The 17,832-nt window shown below is 38.9% G+C and overlaps 1 protein-coding gene across 1 annotated transcript in view; it reads left to right on the forward strand.

Annotated features, from left to right (window-relative positions):
- LOC126192160 (sphingomyelin phosphodiesterase 4) overlaps positions 1-17,832 on the forward strand; it is a 211,558-nt gene that overhangs the window by 104,098 nt on the left and 89,628 nt on the right. Inside the window, exon 8 of the mRNA XM_049932584.1 lies at positions 17,329-17,520. Within this exon, the coding sequence (XP_049788541.1) occupies positions 17,329-17,520 (192 nt within the window). The remainder of the gene's footprint in view (positions 1-17,328; positions 17,521-17,832) is intronic.

Genomic DNA, 17,832 nt, shown 5'->3' on the forward strand with positions numbered 1-17,832 from the left:
CTAAATAGCAAAACTCCTTTACTACTTTAAGTGTCTCATTTCCTAATCTAATCCCCTCCGCATCACCCGATTTAATTTGACTACATTCCATTATCCTCGTTTTGCTTTTGTTGATGTTCATCTTATATCCTCCTTTCAAGACACTGTCCATTCCGTTGAACTGCTCTTCCAAGTCCTTTGCTGTCTCTGACAGAATTACAATGTCATCGGCGAACCTCAAAGTTTTTACTTCTTCTCCATGAATTTTAATACCTACTCAGAATTTTTCTTTTGTTTCCTTTACTGCTTGCTCAATATACAGATTGAATAACATCGGGGAGAGGCTACAACCCTGTCTCACTCCTTTCCCAACCACTGCTTCCCTTTCATGCCCCTCGATTCTTTATAACTGCCATCTGGTTTCTGTACAAATTTTAAATAGCCTTTCGCTCCTTGTATTTTACCCCTGCCACCTTCAGAATTTGAAAGAGAGTATTCCAGTTAACGTTGTCAAAAGCTTTCTCTAAGTCTACAAATGCTAGAAACGTAGGTTTGCCTTTTCTTAATCTTTCTTCTAAGATAAGTCGTAAGGTTAGTATTGCCTCACGTGTTCCAACATTTCTACGGAATCCAAACTGATCTTCCATGAGGTCCGCTTCTACCAGTTTTTCCATTCGTCTCTAAAGAATTCGCGTTAGTATTTTGCAGCTGTGACTTATTAAACTGATAGTTCGGTAATTTTCACATCTGTCAACACCTGCTTTCTTTGGGATTGGAATTATTATATTCTTCTTGAAGTCTGTGGGTATTTCGCCTGTCTCATACATCTTGCTCACCAGATGGTAGAGTTTTGTCATGACTGGCTCTCCCAAGGCCATCAGTAGTTGTAATGGAATGTTGTCTACTCCCGGGGCCTTGTTTCGACTCAGGTCTTTCAGTACTCTGTCAAACTCTTCATGCAGTATCTTATCTCCCATTTCATCTTCATCTACATCCTCTTCCATTTCCATAATATTGTCCTCAAGTACATCGTCCTTGTATAAACCCTCTATATACTCCTTCCACCTTTCTGCCTTCCCTTCTTTGCTTAGAACTGGGTTGCCATCAAAGCTCTTGATATTCATACAAGTGGTTCTCTTCTCTCCAAAGGTCTCTTTAATTTTCCTGTAGGCAGTATCTATCTTGCCCCTAGTGAGACAAGCCTCTACATCCTTACATTTGTCCTCTAGCCATCCCTGCTTAGCCATTTTGCACTTCCTCTCGATCTCAGTTTTGAGACGTTTGTATTCCTTTTTGCCTGCTTCATTTACTGAATTTTTATATTTTCTCCTTTCATCAATTAAATTCAATATTTCTTCTGTTACCCAAGGATTTCTATTAGCCCTCGTCTTTTTACCGACTTGATCCTCTGCTGCCTTCACTACTTCATCCCTCAGAGCTACCCATTCTTCTTCTACTGTATTTCTTTCCCCCATTCCTGTCAATTGTTCCCTTATGCTCTCCCTGAAACTCTCTACAACCTCTGGTTCTTTCAGTTTATCCAGGTCCCATCTCCTTAAATTCCCACCTTTTTGCAGTTTCTTCAGTTTCAATCTGCAGTTCATAACCAATAGATTGTGGTCAGAATCCACATCTGCCCCTGGAAATGTCTTACAATTTAAAACCTGGTTCCTAAATCTCTGTCTTACCATTATATAATCTATCTGATACCTTTTAGTATCTCCAGGATTCTTCCAGGTATACAACCTTCTTTTATGATTCTTGAACCAAGTGTTAGCTATGATTAAGTTATGCTCTGTGCAAAATTCTACAAGGCGGCTTCCTCTTTCATTTCTTCCCCCCAATCCATATTCACCTACTATGTTTCCTTCTCTCCCTTTTCCTACACTCGAATTCCAGTCACCCATGACTATTAAATTTTCGTCGCCCTTCACTACCTGAATAATTTCTTTTATCTCGTCATACATTTCATCAATTTCTTCATCATCTGCAGAGCTAGTTGGCATATAAACTTGTACTACTGTAGTAGGCATGGGCTTTGTGTCTATCTTGGCCTAATAATGCGTTCACTATGCTGTTTGTAGTAGCTAACCCGCACTCCTATTTTTTTATTCATTATTAAACCTACTCCTGCATTACCCCTATTTGATTTTGTATTTATAACCCTGTAATCACCTGACCAAAAGTCTTGTTCCTCCTGCCACCGAACTTCACTAATTCCCACTATATCTAACTTTAACCTATCCATTTCCCTTTTTAAATTTTCTAACCTACCTGCCCGATTAAGGGATCTGACATTCCACGCTCCGATCCGTAGAATGCCAGTTTTCTTTCTCCTGATAACGACGTCCTCTTGAGTAGTCCCCGCCCGGAGATCCGAATGGGGGACTATTTTACCTCTGGAATATTTTACCCAAGAGGACGCCATCATCATTTAATCATACAGTAAAGCTGCATGTCCTCGGGAAAAATTACGGCTGTAGTTTCCCCTTGCTTTCAGCCGTTCGCAGTACCAGCATAGCAAGGCCGTTTTGGTTAATGTTACAAGGCCAGATCAGTAAATCATCCAGACTGTTGCCCCTGCAACTACTGAAAAGGCTGCTGCCCCTCTTCAGGAACCACATGTTTGTCTGGCCTCTCAACAGATACCCCTCCGTTGTGGTTGCACCTACGGTACGGCCATCTGTATCGCTGAGGCACGCAAGCCTCCCCACCAACGGCAAGGTCCATGGTTGATGGGGGAAGTTAAATAACATATAAGTACACATAAGATTAACACAAAATTGTTTGTTTTATGTTTCTTCTTGATACCTGCTCATTGATCGCCATTCATTGAAAATGTTCGGTTTATGATTTGCATCTTTAAGGAGCAATAATGTTTATAGAAATATATTTTATTGGATTTGCAGTCTTTCAGGTTTTAAATAATTTTTCGTAGTTACTTTAACTTCTATTTAGTTATTTTAACTTCATTTCTGGCATGTTATGGCCCTTTTTAGCCCATATTCTGTCACTTTGGTACCACTTTGCCAAATTTGTGTAGGTGTGAAGTGCACATTATACTGTGACAGCCCATGACAAAGCTTTATTGAAGTAAATTTGCTGAAAAAAATGTTATTTGGTGTGGTAACTTTGAACCTTTGAATCCTGGCAACAGACCATGATGTCAGAAATAGTTCATTGTTCACTGAGAAAATCAGTTTAAGAACATGTAAAAAATTCATTGATTGGCTATGTATAGACATTATAGAAGTAGCTATCCCCACAGTTGGTACTTGTGCTACTGAAAAATTATGGTTTTGTGGTGCATCTTGGTAACAGATACAGATTTTTGAAAATGGAGTTTCTAGATGAATGTCTAAAGAATGTGCACTTTAAGTTTGAGCCATTTGCTATGGTTAGTTATTTTGATAATCGTTGCCCACAGTGTAGAAACTGCTACAAACTGATTTTTGCAGTTTTCTGCATAAGTAAGGAGGCTCATAGAAAGAAGGTGGTGTACATGCATGGCGCGAGGCTGCTTGAACTAGCGGAGAAAATATCCCCCTTGTGATCTGATGATGCTGCTGGCTGGCAGTGCTGACTGGTGCAACCCCATGTCTGCAACCAATCTGGAACGAACAAGACATTTTTCACTGGCTTTCGGAATGCCAGTTGATGACACACTGTGCTGACAGAACCAAGGCAAGTCTTTCTCAAATGATTTTACAGGCACTATTCATTAAATTTTAGATTTATATTTCAGCTTCAAGGTGAAGTGCTCATCATCTTGCTACACTTTTTGTGAAATTCACTTTTAAGTAAGACAAGGCGCAAAATTTTAAAAATTTGCAGTGAAAAATAGTGGTCACTGTAATTTTGCATTTGGTGCATATTACACCAATGTTATGTATGAAATTTGGCTAACATTTTTCTTTAGACTTGAGAGGTGGTCCCCAGCCTTGTAAAAATGGATTTTATGTATTGCATTCATTTTCAGTTGCGTGTGAGCAAGAATGAAATATTCTCAACATCCCTCATAGCTCCTAAATTGGTAGACATATCGAAACGAGATTTTGGCAAATTACAGCAAGCAAGAAGAGAGTATTTTGGCAAATGGTTGACATAAGGAACTTTCTTATGCAAGTCCATATAGCAGAAGCTATAGCTTTTATTTTTATTAGTCCAATACGTTAATTTTTTAAGAGTCATCAACAGATAGTAAAAGAGAAGTAGCTGTTATGAAAATAAACATGAAATTTCTTCTCTTATGTTACTGCAAAGCAACACAATGTGGTTTTCCATAGGCTGATCTGTCTGGTTGCCTATTGCATGTTCAAGAATCTGTCCCAATAGCTATTGCAGGGTGAGTTTGCGCAGTTAGTGTTTTGGCAAAAAAGCCAAATTAAACCTGTAAACAAGAGAACTGTAGTTATCACTCATAAGTCATGATGCTTCTTCAAAGAAGGAAAGGTTAACAATTCACACTAAAACAAATTGCCAGTTCTGTTGCAAGTTTGGTGGAATCCTGTAACTCATTGTATTTTCAGTAGTGAACAACTAAATGGAAACTTACCAAAGGATTTTCTTCTTGTTCTTCTTCTTAGAAATATGAAAATAATTCACAGCAAATAGTGTACCATAGTTTTTGTTCCTATCCCCATTCAGAGTTAAGTGGTTTTAATGTATTAAAGATAAAGATTAATGTATTAAAGATAGATGATTAAGATTAAAGATTAATGTATTAAAGATAGATTATATGCATTTATAATCTCTTTTAACCTCAAGTACTAGTATCAACTACTATCATGTTTTCAGATAAACAGGCATCAAATTTGTTGTTTCTGATAGAACAGTGCTGCATTTTTCAGACTAGTACTTACCCAATAAAACTCTAAGCTGTGACACACTGGCAACTTGCAGAAAATTGCTAACGATTGATCAAAGTCAGTATCACTGCTGAATTAAATTATATTTGTAGTAAAAACATTCATTCCTTCAGTGAGTTTCATTCCCAACTGTGCAGTATTGAAGATGCACTGGGTTACAGGATACCCCTGAAATTGCAACAGAATTGACGATTTGTTTTCTTTTTACTTGTTGAACTTCATTTCTTCAGAGAAGCATCATCAGTGAGGAGTTTTGAGTAACACATAGATTTATCTAGTTGCCATGTTAAATTTTGTTTCTTTTGCAAAACACAACAGGAATGCAAAAAGATAACTCACTACACAGTGAAGATACAAATATAGTTTATCAAATTGTTTCTTTAAAATCACAAGAATAAGGTTGTATGGTGGTTCTTGTTCATTCACCTGTCATTTGCACAATTATCTAGTTGTGTATTTCTGGCACTGCTCAGGTGCTCCAGCTGCAATGATTGTGACTCCACGCCTTTGTTTTGAGGGCCTCTCGGTGTTGATTTTCTGTTATGTTTTAGCAAAAAAGCAAAATTTAACGTGGCAGCTAGATAAATATATCTGTTACGCAAAAGATGCCAGGTGTTCTGTGGATAACAAGGTTATGAAAATATGATAGTCATTACTTTACGAACTGTTTGAGACTAGCCATTAAGGTTAAAACATTTTATAAATGTATATAATCTATCTCTTAAACATCAAAAGACAATTAAAGTGGATAAGTTGACCACTTCACTCTGAATGGACCCAGGAGCAAAAATATGATACACTATTTGCTGTGAATTATTTCCATATTGCTCAGATGAAGAACAGAAAGAAAATCCTTTGATAACTTTCCATTCCAGTTGTTCACTATAAAAATACAGTGGGTTACAGGATGCTGTCAAACTTGCAACAGAATTGGCAGTGTGTTTTAGTCTGCACTGTTAACCTTTTCTCATCACATATGAGTAACAACTACATTTCTCTTGTTGACAGTTTTACTTTGGCTTCTTTTGCCAAATACAGTATAATTTCGACAAAAACCTTGCAATAGCTATTGGGACAGAAACTTGGAACAGAGTGTCTCATTAAATATATAAAGCAGGTGGCGACCAGAGAGGTTACTAGAGTACTGAAAACTTAATTATGTCAGTTTCCAGTAACATAAGGGGAGAAGAAATTTCATGTTTATTTTCATACTAGTAAATTCTCTTTTCACTAATTGTCAATGCAACTTAATCATTTCAGCACTGGATTGGGAAAAAAATAAATAAAAATAAAAGTTATAGCTTATGTTATATCCCCGTAGATAAGAAAGTCCTATGTGTTAACCATTCGGCAAAATAATCTCCTCTGTGCATGCTATCATTTGACAAAATCTCATTTCAATATCACAACCTGTTTAGAAGATAAGAGGAATGTTATGAATGTTTCACTGTCACACGCATGTGATCAGTAGTGAATTCCTTACATAAAATCCATTTTCTCAAGATTGGAGACATACACAGTAACATACAGTGTGAAACACACCAAACACAAAATCATAGCAACCTACACTTACTTATATGTGAATATTGCAGTAAGGATGACCATTTGTGAGATAATGAGCACATAAGTAACTTTTTTACCGAATAGTGTGTGTAAACTCAAGTGAGAAAATGGGGAGAGCTAATGGAGCACGTATGATGTTCTACTCATAATGACATTGCTGTACCTTCACTAGCAGGTTAACCGTCGTTCTCTGTGTGCAGCTGTAGGCATGTAGAGCTGCACTGGACAGCATGGTGAGTCGGCACTCCAACTACTAGCTTTCTTTCTGTTTGTGTACTATGGTAGTCTGACCCTCTGGATATCAGGAACGGGTAATGATGTCGAAAAGAGTTTTAAGTTCCTCGAGAATATTATCTTAGTAACACGTGTAATAAGTTTACATTCTGTAATGAATAGGAATTATAGAAGTGGCCATCCTCGCAGTAAGTACTTTTCGTACCAAGAAATCTGGGTTTTTCGGGATTTTCTCAGGAACCACCCATGAATGAATGGCGCTTCTATAAGCTGCTTAAAGTCCCCATAGACCACACCTAATGCTCCAGAACAACCAGACTTTTTCAATTTGTCTGGGTTGGAGGAAGTTGAAATTTTGACCCTGCAGTAAAGGATAGTTACAGTAGACATTCATCCATAAACTATAGAAATGGTCGCTAGGTGAAGGGTTGTCTGAAACACTCTGATCAATAGAACCTGAGATATGACCCCGTAAAAAAATGCGTTATCACAGATGACGTTTTAGAACATACTGGTACCATGAACTGTTGTGCATGGACTGCTGTAGTGTTTATTTTCAGCAGTGAAGTTAAATTAAGTCTGTTGTGACACTGATAATAACTCATTTGATTGCTGATTCTGTCAGTAGTGGTAGCTGCTTGGAAATTTGTGTACTTTTAAATGAAAATGTACTGTGATATTTCAAATAAAAAATACAAGGTTGAAGCAATTAACAGTGTGATTAGGAAAAATTGTAATTTGTTATAATATATGAAATTAATTCAAGCCTGATGTAACACAATAAACATTAGATTGCTGCATTTGGCAACAGTCAAAATCATGAAAACTATTGACTTTCCCAATATGTATCGAGGTGAACTATGAGGTTGAGCAACAAGTTGATGGGGCAAACCACAGCCGCCTATATTAGAGGCAGCCATATACAGAGTACACTGCCTTGATCCTTATTTAGCCCTCATTTAAGCAAATAAATGCTCAGAAGATGATCAATGATCTTAAGAACTCGTCAGAAAGCTGTCACCACATTACCCCTCTACCTTTTTTAATCTTTTAATTATTTTTTAGAAATACAGATCTTAACAGCACCATCTATTGGTTCTTTGGTGTACTAATAGACAAAGAGTGCCATCTGTTGGTTCTTTGGTGCACTACACCATGATGTTTGAACATCCAAACTCTGAATGTCTGAGTTTTAGATAATAATTTAAATTACGATATCTTTTTATCTATGCCTATATGTCCCCCCTCCCCTCTCCCCCCCCCCTTTCCCGCTACCCAATCTACACTCAATTTATCTGTGAAAAACAAGATGTGTTTTTTTTTATCCCAGTTCAAGGAACAATAAAATACAATATAATAAAAACTACAATCTTAATATTAATTGCAAAGAATTTCACACTTGAGTCCAATGTTCAGCAACCAGAATGGCAGATATTTACTGCAAACACATCTTCCATGTCATAGGGTTTGCTCAGGTTACTGCAGACCAACAAGTTTTAAAGAGTAATGCCTTGCTCCACATTCATAACATTCAGCAACACTGATACCACAGTTCTTCATATTAGTCTTCCACCATCTCACCCTTGTTTTAAACATATTGAAGGTTCTCCAGGTCCCCTATTGAAGATGGAAGCCTGATTGTACTTTCTCTTTTTCTATCCATAATCCTACAGGAGACTTTATTCTCCACATCTCAGTTCTTCTGCTGAACTTGGAATTGGTACAGTTGTAAGTAGGAAGCGTCTTCTGGATTTCAGTCGTGATGGATAAGTGTGAGTTCCAAACAGTGGATGCCTTGAATCCATTTCTTGCTTCTTCTTTTCATTCTCTGCTGCTACCTGTCTTCTTACATGTGAAGGTGGTGCTCCCTTGAGTAGAAATATCTTGTTGACTGGGGTTGATCATAGCCACCCTGTGACTACACAGCCTGTCTCGTGAAGAGCCATGCACAGAGTTCGTCCAGACTGGCGTGGCATACTCCACAGCAGAGAAACATAAAACAACTGCAGATGTGCAGGGGATGCTGCAATGGGACCCCATGTGGTGTTAGGTCAGCTTATGGATGAGGTTGTTTCTGGTGCATACCTTGTGTCTTGTGTCTATACACTGTTCTTTGTAGCTTAAGGCACAATCCGACTTCGACACTAGATATTGGAGATGGGCACAATGATTTAGACTGTGTCCTCTCCAGGTTATGTCTAACTTTCTTCTTACCTAATAAATGAAAAGCACCAGTTTGCTTTTGCTCTACAATATTACTTTTATTTTGTTTACTGGTTTTCGGTTTACAAGGCCATCTTCAGACATTTACTGAGTATTATCATCAAAGAAGTTACAATGTTTGCAAACATTCTTACCTCTTTATTGTATGGGGGAACACACACACTTGGGTTTTATCTGTGTTGAATTTCAAGTGATGTTGTGATAGTAGATAGCAAGTTCTTTGAAAATAGATTTAGATTGGATTCTACGTCTTCAAATGCCATTCCCTGAGAAGCAGCAGCAGCAGCTGTGTCATGTGTGCAGATGAAGCACCAGGTTCCAGTGTTCAGTGGCTGATCATTGGTAGTATGTTACTTATTATTGGAGCCAGCACACTTCCTTGGGAAAGCTGTTCTCCTGCATTCTCCATTGACTCTTTCTGCCATTTGAAACAACAAAAAATCATCTGCTCTGCATTAGACACTTCATAAACTGTGTCAGTTGGTAACCTCATGAAAATTGGTCTGGCAGTTTTGAAGAATAGTGTGTTTCAGCAGACAGAAATGATTGTTTTATTATTAGTGTAGATTTTGGTTCTGTTAAGTGCTTCACTTAAAGTTTAGCTTTATTTGACATCTATGTTATCTCTTAAAATATTGCTGATATTTAAAAAAGTAAAATAATGTTATATTATAAAATTTTTTAGATCAACTCTGCTTAGTGGTAAAGCTCCTGAAATGGTAGAAGGTGCATAGAAAATTAGTTTTAGTTATTAATGAAATTGCATTTCACCATACAGCATCAGATTCCTGTCAGACCGACAAGACCATTGACCAATCGAATTGTTTAGTGGCCAGTGACCGATCTCACAATTATGCATTTTGTGTAGTTACCTTGCCCAGATACTGATAGAAAAGATTAGTAAAACATATCTCAAGGATGCTGAAATAAAAGTTTGATGAAGTAAATGCCGATTGAACAATAGTAGCATTCGGTTGTGACCACCAAACAATTCGTCAGCAACTCTCCTTCACTGCAGCCTGAAAAAGTTCTAAAATGCATCATAATAAATTGAGATGTGGCATTAGTGGAAGAGGAAAGTAGGTTTCTTGATTCAAACACGACTTTTATAATAAAAATTAACATAATTACTTAACCAAAAGTTACAGATACGAGAGCGACACTTACATTTTATGAAACATCCATCGAAAACAAATGAGAGAGAGAGAGAGAAAGAGAGAGATAGAGAGAGAGACCTCACAGCTTCTGCTTTTATAGAGTCCAAAACAAGTTATGGCAGCTGCCTTCAACTTGGATGACAGAGCAATATATAAACATTTCTCAAGAACATTCCTTATCGGAACAGCACAAAAATACATTCCCTACATTAAATCATGATCTTTTTCTCTCCATTGACACGCGAAAATCAAAGCAAAGCAGTATCATCAGTCCTACAAAAATTAGTTCAATATCGCAGAGTTGCCCTAGGAAAAATTTGATTAGTATAACAGAGTTCACTTTCATTATTGTCTTTCGTGTTTATAGATCTTGTGATCCAATTCTTTCTTTGGGAACTTTAGTTCTCACTAGTTCGTAGTTGGCAACACTGTCTACAGATCATGACGTATTTTCAAACTAAGTAAGTCGAGTTCTTGTCCACTGAGTTTGTCTAAGCACAATACTCGTATATGTTTTTTAGTGTTCAGCACAGGCATTTCAAGGAGATCACTGCTTAGAATTGGTACATTAAAAAAAAAAAAAAAAAAAACACTCTGTGTACAACTGCAAAGTTTATGTGGGGTAACAATTAATCACACTTTTACACAGTGTTTGTTTATTGACGAGCCAATCTTTTACTCGCCCGTTGCCTCGCCAGTGCAATAATACCTTTTATAAGTTCACTAAATCCTTTATGTGTGTGGATACATGTGTCAATGTGTGTGTACACATAAAAAAAAATCATTTGCACAGGACTTCTCACTGCGTTGGCTGGCATGCAGTTCACAACGGTGAGTTTGACACATAAACTGTTCACTTCATGTAACTCTTATTTGCTTTGTCCATTTTGGGTACTCAATGTCACTCATTCGAATGTCCTATTATGACCATTGTCCACCAGTTCACATCGCGATCTTCACTTATAAATAAATGAGTTCCTTTTTCTTACCTGCACAAGTCTGTTCGTTTCATGGATCGTATTTACTTCGTGTGCAAATTAACTGACATAGTTTTTACATTTGTCTTTCTTACAAGTGGCTTCACATGAATAAAGTGTCACTTGTGTGTTTTTGGTATGTTAGCTGTGTTTTTTCCAATGCATTGCTTGTGGTCTGATGTTCACAAAATTCTTTACTTCCCTCTTTTTATATTTTACAGATTGAGTACCATTACCTAGGTATATTGTCATATTACCATATACCCATAAAATAATTCTATTTTTGGAACAGATTGGCAAAGAGCAAAGCATAAACAAAATCCAAACAACGCAGACTGTGATCACAAAATTAACACATGCCTCTGAAATCACATGTGGCAAAAATCCAACCTCCTGCTCTGCATAAACTCGCATAACGCGTGGTCTCACGTCTCTTACCATATAAGGGATCATTCTGAATAAATTGTGCTAGTCTGTCTTTACATAGCAATTCTCTATTTCAAAATAAAACTCATATCAACTCATATTAAACAGATAAGTAAGAGATTAGCATAAATATAAATATTTACATACAAAATGAAATATCAGTCCAATAGCACCTTGTACTGGCTTCTGTTTGACTTATCAACTAGAAATGCTCTCTTTCATGTTGCTACATACTAATATTTACAATTTGATTATAGTTATTGCTTGGCCTGTACATCATTTCTTTCAGTAAATGATAAGCTTAGTTTAGTGTCATTCTATAAAGCACAAATGTGGCCAAGAATGTACTCAGTTTACATACAGTTCACTACCAGGATTAACTAATTGTTCTTTACTTGGCACTATTCTGTGTCTAAGTGTATCGCATATTTGTTCCATAGAAATTAAACTTGGAAAGAAAAGTGCTTACCACAAGGTAAGTAGTTAGACTGAATATTACTGTGTCTTGCTCGATACACACTTACTTGCAAGTAGCAGTTCATCTGTTTACGTTGTTGTAGGTAACACATTATAAAAAACATAACTTCAGTTCTCATGTGGCTTTTGTTCATCACCTTTCCTTAAACTATACTTTACCTATACACTCTAGACTTCATACAACTAATGCTGAAAATAACCTTTTCACTGACAAAATACACGGTCCTCATTTTCGTATTTCACAGTTGTAGTGCTGTAGAAAGATACTTTCTCATTACGTAGAATCACTTTTGACAGCATAAACATACTTTCATGAAAACACATAGAAAAACTTCCTGAATACTACTTATATTCAACAGATACTTATAACTAAAAAATCATTACTGATTTTTGTGTGTGTGTGTGTGTGTGTGTGTGTGTGTGTGTGTGTGTGTGATCATTGGTAATATTTATGTCCATTAATTTTGGACTACTACTTATTTTCAGCAGATACTTAACACTAAAAGATCATTACCACTACTTCTAATGTCAAATGAATGTTAGTAATTTTATGCATCTTCTAGTGCTATCTGTAAATGTATACATTCACAATACAGGTTTGTAGATAAAATATATAAGACAAAATACTTTGACATCTGTGCAAACATCCTCACTGAACGCATTTCTTCAGATCCTTTTGTTGATAATAAAACTTCTGGCGTGCTTCTTACCGGAACAATTATTTTGTTGATACATCGTGCATCAAGAACAAGGCACACCCCTCTGCCTGCCTTGCCCACAGCTAATAATGAGCTGCTGCGTAGTGAAAGGGAAGGCTCTGTGATACACCACTGTATCATTTTTTGGATCTCTTGTCTGACAGCGTCCCTTCTGGACTGTGGGACAGAATAGGTTGCATAGCAGTAAGTTTTATGCGGTACGACTTCCATCCAGTACACACAGTCCTTAATCATGGCAGGCCTTAATGAAAATTCCTGGACATATTTCTCCAGTAATACACATAATTCCATTTTCTGCTCATCCAATAATGTTTTTGTCTCCTCGGATATGCATCTTATGAGCGAAGAATCTTTTTCGTTTAACCCTCTGTTCTTTAGTTTAGTTGCAGGCTTCATGTACTGTCAATGGTCTTTCACCCACAGCACTCTATTCTTAATTATTTTAACTTGTATTCCTTGGCAAAGTCGGCTGTGTTTCGCTTTTGTCTTCATAAGATTCAAAACAAACTCGTCACCTCCAACATTATATGGCATTCCCCATGCGGGAGGTCTGTCTTTATGTCCTGTTCCCGCACAAATTCTGTGCTTACAATACAGGACACGGTTAAAATTTTCAGAATGAGAAACATTAATTCATCCACTCTGTTCTCAAATTCTACATCTATCTGTGCCTGCAACATAACTGTCTGGCCTCTGGCAACAATAGCACGAGATACCACTCAGTTTTGAACTGGCAAAGCCAGAATATTTACAGACTGTGCTGTTTTCTTAAAGAAATTAGCGTCTGTCACATTTACACTTGCACTGGTATCTAAAATCAGTGTTGTAAGAATACCTCCCACAACTGCTGGGACAGCGGCTTGAACAAACTCTGAGGGACCTTCAGTATTATTGTCTACTGCACTGAATAATTCTTGACGGATGTCAGTCTCACTGCGACTACCCTCATTTTAATTACTAGTTTTACACACTTTTGTTTTTCGAAAATGTGCCTTAAGCCGGTCATGTACACCACCTAGGTACTTCTTGCCGCATTATACACTCCTGGAAATGGAAAAAAGAACACATTGACACCGGTGTGTCAGACCCACCATACTTGCTCCGGACACTGCGAGAGGGCTGTACAAGCAATGATCACACGCACGGCACAGCGGACACACCAGGAACCGCGGTGTTGGCCGTCGAATGGCGCTAGCTGCGCAGCATTTGTGCACCGCCGCCGTCAGTGTCAGCCAGTTTGCCGTGGCATACGGAGCTCCATCACAGTCTTTAACACTGGTAGCATGCCGCGACAGCGTGGACGTGAACCGTATGTACAGTTGACGGACTTTGAGCGAGGGCGTATAGTGGGCATGCGGGAGGCCGGGTGGACGTACTGCCGAATTGCTCAACACGTGGGGCGTGAGGTCTCCACAGTACATCGATGTTGTCGCCAGTGGTCGGCGGAAGGTGCACGTGCCCGTCGACCTGGGACCGGACCGCAGCGACGCACGGATGCACGCCACGACCGTAGGATCCTACGCAGTGCCATAGGGGACCGCACCGCCACTTCCCAGCAAATTAGGGACACTGTCGCTCCTGGGGTATCGGCGAGGACCATTCGCAACCATCTCCATGAAGCTGGGCTACGGTCCAGCACACCGTTAGGCCGTCTTCCTCTCACGCCCCAACATCGTGCAGCCCGCCTCCAGTGGTGTCGCGACAGGCGTGAATGGAGGGACGAATGGAGACGTGTCGTCTTCAGCAATGAGAGTCGCTTCTACCTTGGTGCCAATGATGGTCGTATGCGTGTTTGGCGCCGTGCAGGTGAGCGCCACAATCAGGACTGCATACGACCAAGGCACACAGGGCCAACACCCGGCATCATGGTGTGGGGAGTGATCTCCTACACTGGCCGTACACCACTGGTGATCGTCGAGGGGACACTGAATAGTGCACGGTACATCCAAACCGTCATCGAACCCATCGTTCTACCATTCCTAGACCGGCAAGGGAACTTGCTGTTCCAACAGGACAATGCACGTCCGCATGTATCCCGTGCCACCCAACGTGCTCTAGAAGGTGTAAGTCAACTACCCTGGCCAGCAAGATCTCCGGATCTGTCCCCCATTGAGCATGTTTGGGACTGGATGAAGCGTCGTCTCACGCGGTCTGCACGTCCAGCACGAACGCTGGTCCAACTGAGGTGCCAGGTGGAAATGGCATGGCAAGCCGTTCCACAGGACTACATCCAGCATCTCTGTGATCGTCTCCATGGGAGAATAGCAGCCTGCATTGCTGCGAAAGGTGGATATACACTGTACTAGTGCCGACATTGTGCATGCTCTGTTGCCTGTGTCTATGTGCCTGTGGTTCTGTCAGTGTGATCATGTGATGTATCTGACCCCAGGAATGTGTCAATAAAGTTTCCCCTTCCTGGGACAATGAATTCACGGTGTTCTTATTTCAATTTCCAGGAGTGTATATCTGTATATCAGTTTGTCATAGTAATTTTGTGTGTGTGTGTGTGTGTGTGTGTGTGTGTGTGTGTGTGTGTGTGTGCGTGCGTGCGTGCGTGCGTGCATGTGCGCGTGCGCATGCATCAATACAGACGTTGTGCCGTTTGCAACTCAAACCGTGGACCGTTCTTGTACAGCCACAGCGGAGCCGGCTGATGTGCTCTAGGTAATATACAGTAACTTTGGAAGTTATTCTGCCACATTTTTGTACTTTCTCGGTGTTATTCTGACTGTTTCTCTCCTTTCACTATGTCCACTTCATGGTTTAGATGCTTCATGATGAATGGATTATATGTTCGGTTACCTTGGTGTCCATTTTACATTATAAAACCACATATAACGTAAAACGGACTGATCGCTCATATATGCAGCTACTTTTACATAAATCTTATAATTAAATTTTTCCCTGAGAGGTTTAAGTCTCTTCTAGATCTACGGTAATGATCGAAGCAGAAGAAATGAATTAAAATTGGTGCTGTGGCTGGGACTCAAACTAGGGTGTTCTTGCTTGCTAGGCAGAAATGCTAACCATCACATCACCGCAGCACCATGGTTAATATTGCTGCACGAACTACCCAAGTTGAGTGCAGTGCCTTCTCCACCAGCACAAATTTTAATTCATTTCTTCTGCTTTGATCATTATCGTACTTTTACATAAGTTTTATTACTTTTAGTTCACATCGTCTATGTAGCTGTGCAAGATAGGACTGTGCCTTTTTTCCTCCACTTGTATTTAATTGATTGGTTTGCTCATTTTTATAGACAATCTGATGAAGCCTCAAAAGGGTGGAACGTGTCATTGACATTAAATAATTTCGCAACCAAAACTGTTTTTGTTTAGAAACACTTTGAAACCATTTGCTGTAACAGCCTGCCAAGATAGACTGGAGAAATGAAAATATGTGTGGAACAGTAGTTTGTATTTAAAACAGAGTAGTCTGGCTTCAGCTGCCAGAGACTGTCGTCGTGTGTGTGTGTGTGTGTGTGTGTGTGTGTGTGTGTGTGTGTCTGGCTGTTGCCAATTTTCGACAAAGGCATTGTTGGCTGAAAGCTCACCTTGCGACAGTCTTTTTGTTGTTCCTACCTGTGATACAGCATCTCTGTGGTATGGTAGTAGCAACTTTCCTTTCCATAATATTATTACACATTATAAAATCTTGATGAGATACCTGAATTCATTAGAGGCAATTACAGAGAAACAGTGTGAACTTAAGAGTATAATGTTGTTTCATATTCATTCTTTGATTCTTAAGACTTTAAATGGCAGTGGGATTTACAGTATTGCAAGTAAGGCTCCAGTTTCCTCAAGGATAAGTGTTACCAGAAACACAGTAAGATAGTGTATGGTGTAGCATAGAGCGCGTACTACAAAGAACTGATCTGGCAAAGGTACAATTGTTCTCACTGCGGTAGGGTAGTGATGGTATTGGGGGGTGAGCCAGTGGTCCTATGTCCCCACAAATCTTAGAGACCAATATTATATGTGAAAGCTATGTTTTTCTTGTGGCAACACTATGTATATTAATTTAGACCATTAATTTTTCCTATTTGTGTGTTCACACTACTTAACAGCTATTGGCTGACTACATCACGTGTAGTATACTCCGAATATCTGATGTCATCATCTGGCAAGATCACATGACATGAGCTATGACTGGCTTTCAAAAGCGCATCGCAGTCTCGTTTTCAATGCTTCAGAAAGTAACATTCGGTTTTTAGTGGAATTCGCATTTATACTTTCGTAATATGAAAATATACAGCGTACATGTTGCAGCATGTCAAAGATCTTTCCACAGTGTGGTTTTTTACTTTTTACCCCCCTTGAGTTTCGTTTTCTAAAGTGCCGAGAAATTCTACGTCGGTGTATAAAACCATAGCCATCCAAAGGATTGATAACTTTTACTGTTCCGAGAGAAAATATACTGATACTGTACATGGAAAAAGTGTATTTTCATCTGGGAGAAAATGTATTTTTAACTGGGAAAAATCTGGGAATTGTTTTTCCTTGCCCGCGTATACACCCTGTGTAATTAATGGGCAGAGGCTGTGTGCTACTCTTTCATACAATTTGATAATTTTTAATAAGTTGTTATTTCGTATAATGATGTCTGGACTTTTATTTTTGGGTTTGACAATGTTTTGCGGCATGTGGCAAGTGAAGATAATAAGGTTAATGTTCCTGATGTCAGATGTTTGCTTTGTTGCAGGTCTTCTCTCAGCCAGGCCTTTCACAAGTTCTCTCTGAATTGGAAAAATCATTTGATCCCTCAGCAGATCGCTCAGGACCTGTACCAAAAATTCCTAACAAGTGGCAAGGACTTATCCAGCATCAACATCAACAGCCACTTACTGAATTCGAAAACTATCAACCACTTTTTTCAGAACCTGGGATTTCTAAGGTTTGTTGCAGTACTCATCTGATTTGGAAAGGAAAAAAAAAATTATCCGGATAGGTTTTGTCCATACACCCGCATTACATTTTTAGTTGTGTGCATTAATTTTTGGCACTTGTTGCATTGATACTAGTGTGTTTTGTAAATCGCACTGAAAAGAAAAGCACAAAAAGTCACTTAATTATCTGTGCATCTGCTTCTCAATTCTTCACTTTTACCAGATGCCAGGGACCACTGGCAACAATTCTCCTTGTTCGCTACTTCGTTACATTGTTAGTTAACTGACTCCATCTTCCATAGACCATATTCGTAATAAAT

The sequence above is a fragment of the Schistocerca nitens genome, chromosome 1, assembly GCF_023898315.1.
Source record: "Schistocerca nitens isolate TAMUIC-IGC-003100 chromosome 1, iqSchNite1.1, whole genome shotgun sequence".
In the NCBI taxonomy this organism is placed as follows: Eukaryota; Metazoa; Arthropoda; class Insecta; order Orthoptera; family Acrididae; genus Schistocerca; species Schistocerca nitens.